Source organism: Pelophylax lessonae, assembly GCF_965119305.1.
Source record: "Pelophylax lessonae genome assembly, chromosome: 5".
In the NCBI taxonomy this organism is placed as follows: domain Eukaryota; kingdom Metazoa; phylum Chordata; class Amphibia; order Anura; family Ranidae; genus Pelophylax; species Pelophylax lessonae.
The window spans coordinates 558,021,311-558,034,427 of NC_138772.1; the positions used below are offsets into that span (position 1 = coordinate 558,021,311).

Consider the following 13,117-nt stretch of genomic DNA (forward strand, 5'->3'; position numbering starts at 1 on the left):
AGATTCCTCCATAAAGAATACCGGTCACTGCCTATTACTGCCACAAGGGATGTTTACATTTCTTCTCAGAGCAATAAAAGTGATCAGTTTTAAATTTAAATGGTGTTCCAACCACACTTGAGGTATCGCTGCGATCGTCGGAGCGAGAGCAATAATTGTAGCAAAAGACTTCCTCTGTAACTCTAAACTGGTAACTGTTAAAAAAATTTTTTAAAGTGTCACCTATGCAGATTTTTAAGTACCATAGCTGGTCGCCATTTCCCAGGAGTGTGCAATTTTAAACTCATAACATGTTGGGTGTCTATTTTTTTTGGCCCTCTGCCACTGCTTGTAAAAGCAATCCAGCAGCTTCTTAGCTGCTAGGATTGCTTTTACAAGAGAGCCGACTGTCGATTTTAAAAAATAAAATGGGGAAAAACGGGCATCATTCCGGTGTAACCATTTGTATTCCAATGATGTACTGGTATGTCACTGATTGGCAAGTGCACCCCCCTCTCACAATATCGTTTCCCCTCCTAGGTTCATGCGAAGTGGCTGCTGGACATGGATCTGTTCAATGAGTGGATGAACGAGGAGGACTACGAAGTGGACGAAAATAAGAAAGCCGCAGATTTCCGGCAGAGGATTTCCCTCAAGAATGACGAGGTGACTTCCAACACCCCGAGACCGGAGCCGATTGGAGGATGGGAAGCATCTCATGGGAAGCATCTCATGATCAGATTTTTGCTGCGACATCTGCGAATGTCTGATAGGGATGTTTTGCTCCCTCCAGTTTTCAGCTCTGTGGTATTTAGAGATAACGGACAGCCTTGTTGGTTGGGGGTATCGTATGAGTGTAGTCCCGCTCTCCTTATACTACCTCCTTTTGTTTTCCTTAGTCCATGCGCAGTCCTGAGCGGAAAGATCGGAAGTCTGTTGGCGCACCCAAGAAAAGAAAGCGTTCCCCCTCCCCTCAGACCCCATCAGAGTCCCGGAAGAAGCCTGGCAGGAAAAGGTAAAGGGGGGTTGCCAGAGGTTGTGGTATGGCAATGGTGTCCTTGTTGTGTCACCTCCATGACGGTCCCCATTGTATCGGTTGTCACCCTTTTTTAGTCAGAGTGGCCTTTATGGCAAGCGGAGATGGCAGAAGGAAGAGGACGAGCAGGACGATCTGACCAAAGACATGGAGGACCCCACGCCTGTCCCCAATATGGAGGAGGTCATGCTTCCGAAAAATGGTAACTACTGCTTTCTGGTAACTCTTCACCAGCGGGGTCTGCGATTCACTACTTTGGGGGTTTTGGAGTTGATGCTGACGCTGGTGGGCCGGGAGATACCTATTACATGACCAGCAGGATCCTCCCCTTTTCTGGCTGCTTCTCTTGTGGCTCTGAATGGAGCTGACCTTGCAGCATCAAGCATTCTCCTCTGAGCCTGGACCACCGTAATACTGTAATGACATCCTGGATCCGGTGCTGGAAGGCAGATGGATGCAGCCCCCCTCCCCCCTCCCATCAGCTCTCCTCACTGAGCTCTGCAGTGTATAACGTCAGCTCCGCCCCCCCCTTTTTTTTTTTTCAAAACTTTCAGAATCTGTTTAAATTCAGCACTTAGAAATGATGTAAGTCCCGCCCAACATGTTTCGTCATCACTCAGCAACGTCCCCAGGAGCAGCCCCTTTTTATCAAAGGGGATGCAAGTTGGGCACTCGCCAATATCTTGGAATTTAGGTTGTAGCATAGTCACTTTTTTTTTTTTTTGGGGGGATAAGACCAGTGAAGACTTGTTATGGATCCAGTAGTGTGAATACTGGTTTTCAGCTTTAATAGGCACTGGGATGGGATCGGTGCAGTCCTATATTGATCTATGATCAAATACTGGGAAATGGGCAGTTTTATGGTGGCTGAAGGCAATGGGGGAGGAATCCTGACTTTATTTTCTCCCCTCTCTATGCAGTAAACCCGAAGAAGGACAGCGAGCACACGCCGGTGAAGGGGGGAGTGGTGGCCGATCTGGGTAAGTCTTCCTCCACACCGTCATTGACCTGTTTTTGGCCATTGATGGAGTTTAGGGATGTCCTCTAGAAATTCTCAGATTGTTCGGCCTCCAGTGTGTGTTGGTGGTGGTCGGGGGGGGGTAGATGGTATGCCGATATAGCACTTTACAGAAGATCAGTCCTATTAACACTTCCCTTCCAGTACACTAACAACTAGACATCCTCTTTTTTTCTCTTTCCTCTTTCCTCCTTCCTCTTTTTCCTTTCCTTCTTCCTTCCTTCCTTCCTTCCTTCCTTCCTTCCTTCCTTCCTTCCTTCCTTCCTTCCTTCCTCTTTCCTTTGCTTTCCTTCCTTCCTCTTTCCTTTCCTTTCCTTCCTTCCTCTTTCCTTTCTTTCCTTCCTTTGCTTCCTTTCCTTCCTCTTTCCTTTGCTTCCTTTCCTTCCTCTTTCCTTTGCTTCCTTTCCTTCCTCTTTCCTTTGCTTCCTTTCCTTCCTCTTTCCTTTGCTTCCTTTCCTTCCTCTTTCCTTTCCTTCCTCTTTCCTTTGCTTCCTTTCCTTCCTCTTTCCTTTGCTTCCTTTCCTTCCTCTTTCCTTTGCTTCCTTTCCTTCCTCTTTCCTTTGCTTCCTTTCCTTCCTCTTTCCTTTGCTTCCTTTCCTTCCTCTTTCCTTTGCTTCCTTCCTTCCTCTTTCCTTTGCTTCCTTCCTTCCTCTTTCCTTTGCTTCCTTCCTTCCTCTTTCCTTTCCCTTTCTTTCCTTTCTTTCCTTCCTTCCTCTGAACTATACCATTGGAAACCATATAACCTACTTTCCATGCGTTTTTTGAAGCAGAAAAAACCCGCACTGGACCACATGTGGTGTGAACTGTCCCTTAATCAGTGTTTACTATTGTGTTTAGCTGTGATTGGCAACAGCCAAATCACATGGTACAGATGGGCTGAGATTGGCCCTGTCTGTCTGTACCATGTGATCACGGAGACCAATCACAGCTTATCGCAACAGTACACAGTGAGTGGCATGAATCAAAGCGATTCATTGTATACAGTTGTCATGTGATTGGTCACAGTGATCACATGATACCGGCAGCGGGCCGATACGATGATCTGTCATTGGCTGTGGCTGGTGAGCACAGCAGGTGACAAATCGTGCCAGAGTGCGGCCCGTTGGGTGTGCTCTAGGAGCGATATAGGAAGGACATAATGACGTGGTTACATAGGATCCAGAGGAAGAAAGGACCAGGCGCCACTCAGTGAAACAGAGAAGGTTTATTGCATAGCATACATAACGGACTTGCATTAAGGCAATGGCTTATCCTTATGGCTCCTGAGTCCCTTTTGTGGCTTGGTGCTTCCACCCTCCGGCCAAGCCAGGAGATGGCCAAACCTCAGGGAAGTCCAATGGGGGAGCCGGATCGGGCCAAGGACGGCTGTGAGCCGCTCGTCCACTGGTGACAAGTACGGACCCTACCCTGTTTGGTACGAGCGCCCAACACATCCTCCTCTGTTTCTGGTCTACATAGGATCCAGGATAACCGTTCCTGCCCAGCTGTCATTTCATAGCCTGGGCAGGAAGCAGTTGGATGAAGATTAGCCAATGAGGCGGCGGTTACTAGTGTAGATCCTTCCACCAGAATTTTGTTTTATTCCCTCCTGTAGTTCTTTCTGGTTCCAACTCAGTAATTTTGGTATTTTACGTTTTACAGATGAGCAGGAGGAGGAAGCGGTAGCTGCCAGTGGGAAGGTAAGTGTCGGTGGTTCTGCAACCTCCCCTCCCTGTGATTGGCCCAATCATGCATTCTGTGCTCCTTTGTTATGACGGGGATTGGTCAGTGACGGGTCCTCTCCTTGTTCTCTGCCTTCCATAGGAGGATGAAGACCCCAGCCGAGGAGATCAGAGCAGGCTGATTGATAACGGAGAAGATAATGTGACAGAACAGACCAACCACATCATCATCCCCAGCTACGCGGCCTGGTTTGATTATAACAGGTATTGCTTTTTTTTTCTTTCTGGATGACCGAAAATAGTCATTTGTGAGTTTTGGAAACTGGAGATTCATGTCCTTATCTTTTCTTCCCGCCAGCATTCACGTCATCGAACGCCGTGCTCTTCCTGAATTCTTCAATGGCAAGAACAAGTCCAAGACCCCGGAGGTGTAAGTGTAAAATGGGTCACGTGACCCTTGTCCTGGATTTAATGAATGGCCCAAAGCTCGCCTCCCAGTATGTCACATGACCCCCGGGTCTAGGAACAGGTCCTGGATTTAATGAATGGCCCAAAGCTCTCCTCCCAGTATGTCACATGACCCGGGTCTAGGAACAGGTCCTGGATTTAATGAACGGCCCAAAGCTCGCCTCCCAGTATGTCACATGACCTCAGGTCTAGGAACAGGTCCTGGGTTCAGTGGTAGTCAGCATCTTGCTTTCCAAGGGGTCATCTGACCTGATATAACATTAATGTGACGAAGGGTGGGGGAGGGGTGGCTGCACACAGCTTCCTGAAAACAGATCACCCCAGGTAATGTCTCGGGACGGGCTTTTGGAGGGGACTGCAGGCTAGCCTCTTGCCTCCTGCCTATAGGCCCTGGCTTGTGAGGGAACACTGCTCTTTGTGGGGTGTATGCTGGGGGGAGACCCTTGGAGTAATGTTACTTTTGGATTCAATTCCACATGTCCCCAAGACACACAGACTCGGACTCTAGGCCTAGGATCCATGTTAAAGACCTAGCTGCCTTTTTCCAATGGGGTACTGCTCTGCACAGCCTCATAGCAGATGCTAATATCAGCTCAACCACCTGTCTTTCATACATTTATTGTGCTGATTAACTCACCTATTGTCTACTGTGGGGATGTGTTTACACTTATAATGATGTGTATTGTACTTCATGAGCTTGATGACGGCAAGTATGCTAGTTAGCTCAAGTTAATTAAATCACTCCTTCATTAGTTGGTAGTGTGAAAGAATACCGTTGGTTGTTCCTTAGATATGTTTAATTTTATTTCTGTACACAATTTCATCTGTATATGATAATATAATCAGGCACCTGGACCTGGTGTGGTATATATTTGGTGTGAGATTGTTCAATAAATATTCCAGATTTTTTTACAAGCGGTTATCGGCTAGTTTTGTATGTGGGCCGCTGTAATATCTGATATCTATGTTCAAGACTGGAGGAAGCGGTATTCTGGCGGAAACTCATTGTGGGGTCACGGTTCCGTTACAATTAATAAATAACGTTCGATAGCAAGTAGCACACATTTCACATTAATAATTCTACCAAAATCAGTGTGTGGTTTAAATTGCCTCTAGCATTGCTCCTGTTTCTTCTCTCTGGAGAGGTGGCCATTATGCTGAAGCCCAGAGCCCCTGAACAGCAGTAAATCATAAAGCAGAATTAAACCCATCAATTTACCGGTTTCAAAAATTAGTTGTTAGTTAGGGGGCAGTGTAGCGCACGATTCAGCGTTCCCCCCCCCCCCCCCAAACTTTTATGTGAAGTGTACAAAACATACACTTCATACATTGCAGTGTCGGGCGATCACACAGATACGTGATCCATAGAAGAGCGGGGGGGGGGGGGGTCCGCAAGCGGTTAAGACGTCTTGTTCAGATTTGTGTGTCTTTTGCTTACCTGGCTATCTTTTTTTCCAGATACCTGGCCTACCGAAACTTCATCATCGATACCTACCGGCTGAACCCCCAGGAGTATCTGACCAGCACCGCCTGCCGCAGGAACCTGACGGGAGATGTGTGCGCCATCATGAGGTTTGTGTCTACTGTCGTCCAACTTTATTTTTTTCTTTGATAGTCTTAGAGTGGCTAGGGATTAGAACCTCTGTTGGGTCTTCATTGCCATCTGTGTCCCCCTTGGGGAGATTCACCCTCTTTATTCGTCCTGTTTACCATTGTCATTGTAAGTGAATGTTGGGTGGTCTCCGAGTAGAGGGGAATATCATCTTCTAGTTCTGGTGACACCCTGGTATTCATTTACTTTGGGGATTTCCCCTGCTGACAGATGCCATTGTTAGGGACGCGGTGGCCTCCTGCTCCTTAACAATATTTACTGGTTGTTAAGGACGCCGGCCGGTGCCTGCTCCTTAACCAGTGCTAATTGCATATGTTCCTTGAATAACGCAGGGCTAGTCCATGGCTTTGGGGGGACATCTTCCAATGAGGATACTAGTTCTGGTGACACCCTGGTATTCTCGCACTTTGGAGAGATTTCCCCTGCTGACAGCAGATGATTCATGGTTGTAATGGACGCAGCAGTTGCCTGGTCCTTAACCAGTGCTAATTGAATATGTTCCTTGAATAATGCAGGGTTAGTCCATGACTTTGGGGGGAAATCTTCCAATGAGGAGGACACTAGTTCTGGTAATCCCTCACTTTGGAGAGATTTCCCCCACTGACAGCAGATGATTCATGGTTGTTATGGATGCAACGGTTGCCCGCTCCTTAACAACCATAATATTTACTGGTGGTTAAGGACGCCGGCAGATGCCTGCTCCTTAACCAGCGCTAATTGAATATGTTCCTTGAATAACGCAGAGCTAGTTCATGACTTTGGGGGAAATCTTCCAATGAGGACACTAGTTCTGGTGACACCCTGGTATTCCCTCACTTTGGAGAGATTTCCCCCGCTGACAGCAGATGAGTCATGGTTGTTATGGACATGACGATTGCCCGCTCCTTAACCATGATATTTAGTGGTTGAGGACGCCGACAGGTGCTGGCTCCTTACCAACCAGCGCTAAAATAAAATGAATAAATTCCTTGAATAGCCCATGGCTAGACCTCAACTCATGCAAAAAATGTATTTTATATAGTTTAGTGACTTTTAGGGATTCCCTCACTTTGGAGGGATCCCCCCGCTTGCTGCAGATGAGTCATGGTTAAGAATGTGGTGCCCGCCTTTTCCTTAACAACCATGATATTTATTGGTTAAGAATGCCGTCAGGTACCGACTCCCTAACAACCAGTGCTAATTAAATATATCCTTGAATAACTAGTGGCAACAATATACGTATTTATATATGAAGCGCTACTCCCAAGGGAGCTGCTGGTGACGGGTTCCCCTGAGTTACCATTAGCAACGGTAGAACATTCTGGCCTGTTTCCAAGTGTTTTTACTTTAGACAAGGACCAATCCAGTCCTCTGCCCAGCAGCTCCACTTGGTCAGCACACTGGATCCTGTCCAAGGGTTGGAACCCTCCTGTCCAAGGGTTGGAACCCTCCTGTCCAAGGGTTGGAACCCTCCTGTCCAAGGGTTGGAACCCTCCTGTCCAAGGGTTGGAACCCTCCTGTCCAAGGGTTGGAACCCTCCTGTCCAAGGGTTGGAACCCTCCCTTACTCCAAATTTAAAAAAAAAAAAAAAAAAAAGTTTTGCCTATAGTTCTGCTTTTACCTATTTAGTGAGTATGCAGGGGTACAGGCGGCCACTGGTGTGTAATGTTTGCATAATTTATAAAGAGCAAATTCAGCTTTTTGGTGCAAATTTGCTTTTTTCTGCCCTGTGCAATAAAGGGGGGGGGGGGCTTATTAGAATGATGTGGGTGGAAATCAATGCGGAAGTCCCAAGACTAGAAGAAGGTGGCTTGAAGTCTACAGAGCTGCATGCTCTGGAAAGTATTTGCACCCTCATGCTATAGCTCTAGAAGCTGTGTAATATAGTTCGGTCTTGCAATGTTAAACCTTTTTCTTGAATTCCCATTTGAGTTGGGAGTTTATTCCTCTTTATTGGGAGGCATATATGTGTGATGTCATAGCTGTGGGTTGGACGCTGCATTTGTGACGTTGTGGTCTGTCGGTGACGTGCGTCTTCTCCCCATTGCAGAGTTCATGCATTCCTGGAGCAGTGGGGTCTGGTGAATTACCAGGTGGATGCAGATTCCCGGCCGATGGCCATGGGCCCCCCTCCAACTCCTCACTTTAATGTGCTGGCCGACACACCGTCTGGACTGGTGCCATTGCACTTGAGGACTCCTCAGGTAAGGACCCCGGCTGATGGCACTTCCTGGTCTCTGGAATATACATAGAACATTCCGCTCACCATTGTCTTTTCTTCTTTAGATTCCCTCCTCTCAGCAGATGTTGACTTTCCCAGAGAAAAGTAAAGACAAACCAACAGATCTGCAGAGCTTTGGGCTGAGGACGGATATTTACTCTAAGAAGACTTTGGCCAAGGTGAGCCCAGCAATGTCTAAGAAGCTGGAATCAAAATGGGAGACATACCAAACGTTTCTGGAGACTTGAAGAAAAAGTATTTTTTGATTTAGTCCATTAAGATTTATCAACCAGGCTTCCTTCAAAGGATGAGATTTCTGGAGTCATTTCTGCCTGTTAGAAGAGTAACCCTTGATTTTCGTTCTCTTTAGCTGTCTCCCACTGGGCACCAATATAAGGGGCATTGTCCCCACTAACCACCAATATAAGGGGTATTCATCTAATTGGGCACCAATGTAAGGACCAGTGCTCGCGCTGGGCACCAGTGTGTAAGGAGCAGTGCTCAAACTGCTTGTCGCTGTTCTAAATTTTATTTAATTAGAGCAATGCCATAGAGCAGTGGTGTCAAACCCCACTTCATAGTGGGCTGCATCAGCAGTATGGTTGTCCTCAAAGGGCCGGTTGTATCTGGAGTGCACTACGTACAGAGTGCAGAGTTCAGGACTATGCTATGTGTAGAGTGCAGGGTTCAGGAGGGCATTACAGAGTGCAGTGGTCAGGGGTGTGCTGTCTACGGAGTGCAGGGTTTAGGGATGCACTCAGTTTGTAACCCCAACCCCCCTCCCCCCCCCCCCCCCCCCCATGAAGCTTCCTCTCATTTTTCACCTGCCTGGCTCTAGTACCTCCTTGTGAAGGTGGCTCTACTACCTGTGTTTTTTTGCAGGTAAATCATTCTTTCTCTTAGATTCTGGAGATCTGTGCCCTACTGTAAGTGCGTCCAGGAATCTGTTAGATCTGGGGGCTAAGCTGTATACAGGCTTTTGTATTTACAAGTGATAGCGGAAAGTGGGAGCAGAGGGTGAGAGCCGGAGGTGGTGGAATGGAGTTACTGCCATGTCCTGGCTGCAAAATCGGCAAGGCCTGGAGGGCCGCATTCGGCCCGCGGGCCTTGTGTTTGACATACATGCCATAGAGGATAGCCCTGAGTACATACTTTTTTTTTTTTTTTTTTTTTTCTCCTATACCTACAATGTACTGGTTTTGTAGCGTTCCATGAAGTATAGACATAAATATTTTGCAGGGGTTGTAGAAGACATGAAAGGTATTTTAAGGGTTCCTCCATATTAAAGTGCTGAGAGGGGCAGTACTTCTGTATCTGGGCATGTTTGGCACTACAGTTCCTGCTTATCATAGTCCCCCACCCCCGTACCTTGTAGGACACCAGTGGGGTAGAGGAGGGCAGCTGACACTTTCAGCACTCTATGTACTAAATGGGATTTTCTGTTTGCCTCCTAAAACTCTTCTTCCCCCTTGCAGAAATCGGCCAGCGCTGGGCGGGAGTGGACAGAACAGGAGACTCTGCTGCTGTTGGAGGTGAGACTCTGCCTAGGCACCCGATACCCCGGTTTTGTGGTTCTGGGCCATATGTTTGAATTCTCTCTGATCTCCTCCAGGCTCTGGAGATGTATAAAGATGACTGGAACAAGGTGTCCGAACACGTGGGCAGCCGAACTCAGGATGAATGCATTCTGCACTTCCTTCGCCTGCCGATCGAGGACCCGTACCTGGAGAACTCCAATGCTTCCCTGGGACCTCTGGCCTATCAGCCTGTCCCGTTCAGCCAGTCCGGCAACCCCGTCATGAGCACAGTTGCCTTCCTGGCCTCGGTGGTAGATCCTCGGGTGGCCGCAGCGGCTGCAAAAGCTGCGCTAGGTGAGTGACGCCTTTCCATTGTAGGATGAGCTGATCTTGCCAGGTCCTGGTCTGGTCAGCCTGATGCAGGAGACTTGAGTTGGGTGCAAGAAAGGGGCAAAACAGAAGATAGTTGATCCTATGTTGGGATGTAGGAAGGGCTGTCTAACGTGGTGCAGCTATGCCGGGCCTGGTTGTGGGGTCCAAAGCAGCTGCCCCTTGAGCCTGCGCTGCCTGCAAATGGTATACATATCTATTTTTTATTTTATTTGTTCCATGGTCTCTTTATCCTGGGATCACAGCGTTGGACTCATTAGTGTTGCCAAGTATCCCGGACCCTCATTCTACACCTTCAGCTGGCAGTTTTGTGGCTTCTCTGGTGGCGGCGGGAGTACACTCTGCATTAAGGGCACTAGTGTTGATATTGATGGGCAGCTGCACTGCCCTGAACCTCTCTCCATCTCCGACTGCTTACCCTATTCTGTGGATTTTTGAGGTGCGTCTGTGCCGGGCAGCCACCAGCTTCAGTACACAAGCCTAGTAAGTGTTCTGAAGCCGGTGCCTTCTAGGCACAGACACCCCTCCCAAGTCCATATTCCACTGTTTACCGGAAACTGCCGGAGGTGAAGAGGTTTGGGACGCCACCAGAGAATCCACAGTAGCCTGAGAAATAGAATAGAATGGTATGTGGCCATGGTATGTTAAACAGGTTGCAAAGATGTGGGGGGGGGGGGTTAACATAAGATTCGGGGAGGAAAAGGGGTTAGTGCTGGTGCAGAAATGTGCTGGGGGCTATGGAGGGGTGTTGGGGGCACATGGATGTCTTGTGGGGTGGGGGGAGCATCAGAGAGGCATTCTGGGGGTATGGAGACTTGCAGGGACTACAGAGGTGTTCAGAAGGTATGGGGGGGGGGTTATGTAATATGCTGAAAGATAGATGGTGGGTACAGAGGTGTGTTGGAGTATATAGATGTACTGGGGGGGGGCTTACATGCTGAAAAATAGAGGTGGGGAGTACATAGATGAGCTGGGGGTGCAGAGGCATACATGGGGTATGGAAACTTGCAGCGGGTACAGATGTTTTCTGAAGGTGCTGTGATGTGTAGAGTATGGAGGGCTGCATAGATGTGGTGGGGGTATAGAGGTATGTTGGGGGCACAAAGGTGTGCTGGGGCAAACGGAAGATGTTGGGAGGTGCAGAGGTGTGTGGCGGGGCGCACAGATGTGCAAGAGTGTACAAAGATATTCTGATGGATATGGAAGGGTGCAAAGGTGTGCTGGGGGGTGTGTAAGTCTTCCTAGATCAGTGGTCCTCAACCCTGGTCCTCAGGGCCCACTTACCTTGGGTAGATGCAGACTAGAGTACTGCAATCACTGAGCAGCAAATGGGATCACCTGTGATGGATTTCAGTTATCTTGCAAACCTGGCCTTTTAGTGGGCCCTGAGGACCAGGGTTGAGGACCACTGCTCTAGAGGTGCAAAGATGTTTTTTTTGGGGGTGGGGGGGGGGGGGAGGTTAGTTGTACTGGGTGTACATTGATGATCTGAAGGGTACGAAGGTGTTCTGAACTTGCATTGGGTGGAAGAAAATATCTGTCCAGGGTGCGATCCATGTTGGACAGCCCTGGATGTAGGGAGGGGTAAAGGTAAAGCAGGGTTCCCCCACCACTCTCTACTTCATGCGGCTATCGAAAAAAAAATCACATTGCCCATTTCACACATTTATTCCCTACCTATGATTTCCTCTCCCCTTGTCCAGCACTCCAATAAAATATATGGAAACAAAATTGGGTTCCTCCATCTTGGATTGTCTTGTGGGGCAGGGGGAGCATCAGAGGGATTCTGGGGTTATGGAGACTTGCAGGTGGTACAGATGTGCAGAAGGTATGAGACCACCTGCCTTTGCAGGGTCTCTGTTGCTGGTGGACATACTCATACAGGAGTTGGTTAATATAAAGGAGAAGGTGGTTTAGCCATCTCGCTGTCCTACTCTTCCTCATGGTGTCCTTTTTTATGCATTTCAGAGGAGTTTTCCCGCGTTCGGGAGGAGGTGCCCCTGGAGCTGGTGGAGGCGCACATTAAGAAGGTACAAGAAGCGGCCAAGGCCCTGGGTAAGGTGGACCCCGCCTACGGCCTGGAGAGTAGCTGCATAGCGGGCACGGCGCCCGAGGAGCCCGATAAGGCTGGTGAGTAATATGAATGGATCTAACTTGCTGTCCATCTTCATGTTGGAAGAATAAGTTCGCCTCACATGGAGGTAAATCTATGTTTGTGTAGAAGGCAACAAGGACTTTTTAGACACAGATTTTCCCTTGTCTGCACACATACTGTGCCCATTATGATGGATTTCTGGCTCTACATACCACCTTTACCCATTAAGGGTCTACCATTTGTCCCTGCACCAATTTCCCGGGTCTGTACACCTGCTGTGCCCGTTATCGGGCTCCCACCTTTCCCAGCTCTGCACCTAGGTGGTGGGGGTGGCTGCATCTGAGCACCAGGAACACTACTGTATATACTGGAGTATAAGTCGACCCGAATATAAGCCGAGGCCCCTAATTTTACCACAAAAAAGTGGGGAAAACGTATTGACTCGTGTATAAGCCTAGGGTGGAAAATGCAGCCGCTACTGGACCACCACGAGACACAACGGGCTGCGGGTGTGGTACAGGAGATGGCGCATGTGATGGTACAGGCATGGCACAGTAGGTATAGGCATGGCACAGGAGATGCAGTGCTGCGGGCATAGCACAGGAGAATGTCCTGTACCATGCCCGCAGCACTGCATGAGGAAATGCAGGGGCTGCGGAGGAGTCTCCCTTACCTTTCGGTGAGGCGCCTTCGATTTAAAAATCGCGCTGCCCGGCGCCAATATGTCACCGCGACATGGAAAGCCCAGACAATCGGCTATACCCGGGCATGCGGCACATGCGCGGTGACATGTCGGCACGGGGCGGTGCCATTTTTAAAAAGACAGTGACTCGAGTATAAGCCGAGGGGGCCATTTTCAGCATGAAATAACATGCTGAAAATCTCTGCTTATACTCGAGTATATACCGTATTTAATTTTTAATATTCAAACCCAAGCCCCGCCCCCACCCCCAATCCTTTCATGTCTCGATGCTTTAATGGGAAGCATGGGAGGAATAGTGTCCCATCACTGGTGTCAGTGGGGGGAATAGTGCCCCATCACTGGTGTCAGTGGGAGAAATGGTGTCCCATCATTGGTGTCGGTGGGAGAAATGGTGTCCCATCATTGGTGTCAGTGGGAGGAATAGTGTCCCATCATTGG

The 13,117-nt window shown here is 48.6% G+C and overlaps 1 protein-coding gene across 1 annotated transcript in view; it reads left to right on the forward strand.

Annotated features, from left to right (window-relative positions):
* SMARCC1 (SWI/SNF related BAF chromatin remodeling complex subunit C1) overlaps positions 1 to 13,117 on the forward strand; it is a 47,666-nt gene that overhangs the window by 8,236 nt on the left and 26,313 nt on the right. The window contains exons 2-14 of the mRNA XM_082259045.1: positions 520 to 645; positions 879 to 994; positions 1,093 to 1,217; positions 1,936 to 1,995; positions 3,675 to 3,712; positions 3,837 to 3,958; positions 4,053 to 4,124; positions 5,621 to 5,734; positions 7,804 to 7,957; positions 8,040 to 8,153; positions 9,450 to 9,506; positions 9,587 to 9,845; positions 11,850 to 12,011. Of these exons, the coding sequence (XP_082115171.1) occupies positions 520 to 645; positions 879 to 994; positions 1,093 to 1,217; positions 1,936 to 1,995; positions 3,675 to 3,712; positions 3,837 to 3,958; positions 4,053 to 4,124; positions 5,621 to 5,734; positions 7,804 to 7,957; positions 8,040 to 8,153; positions 9,450 to 9,506; positions 9,587 to 9,845; positions 11,850 to 12,011 (1,519 nt within the window). The remainder of the gene's footprint in view (positions 1 to 519; positions 646 to 878; positions 995 to 1,092; positions 1,218 to 1,935; positions 1,996 to 3,674; positions 3,713 to 3,836; positions 3,959 to 4,052; positions 4,125 to 5,620; positions 5,735 to 7,803; positions 7,958 to 8,039; positions 8,154 to 9,449; positions 9,507 to 9,586; positions 9,846 to 11,849; positions 12,012 to 13,117) is intronic.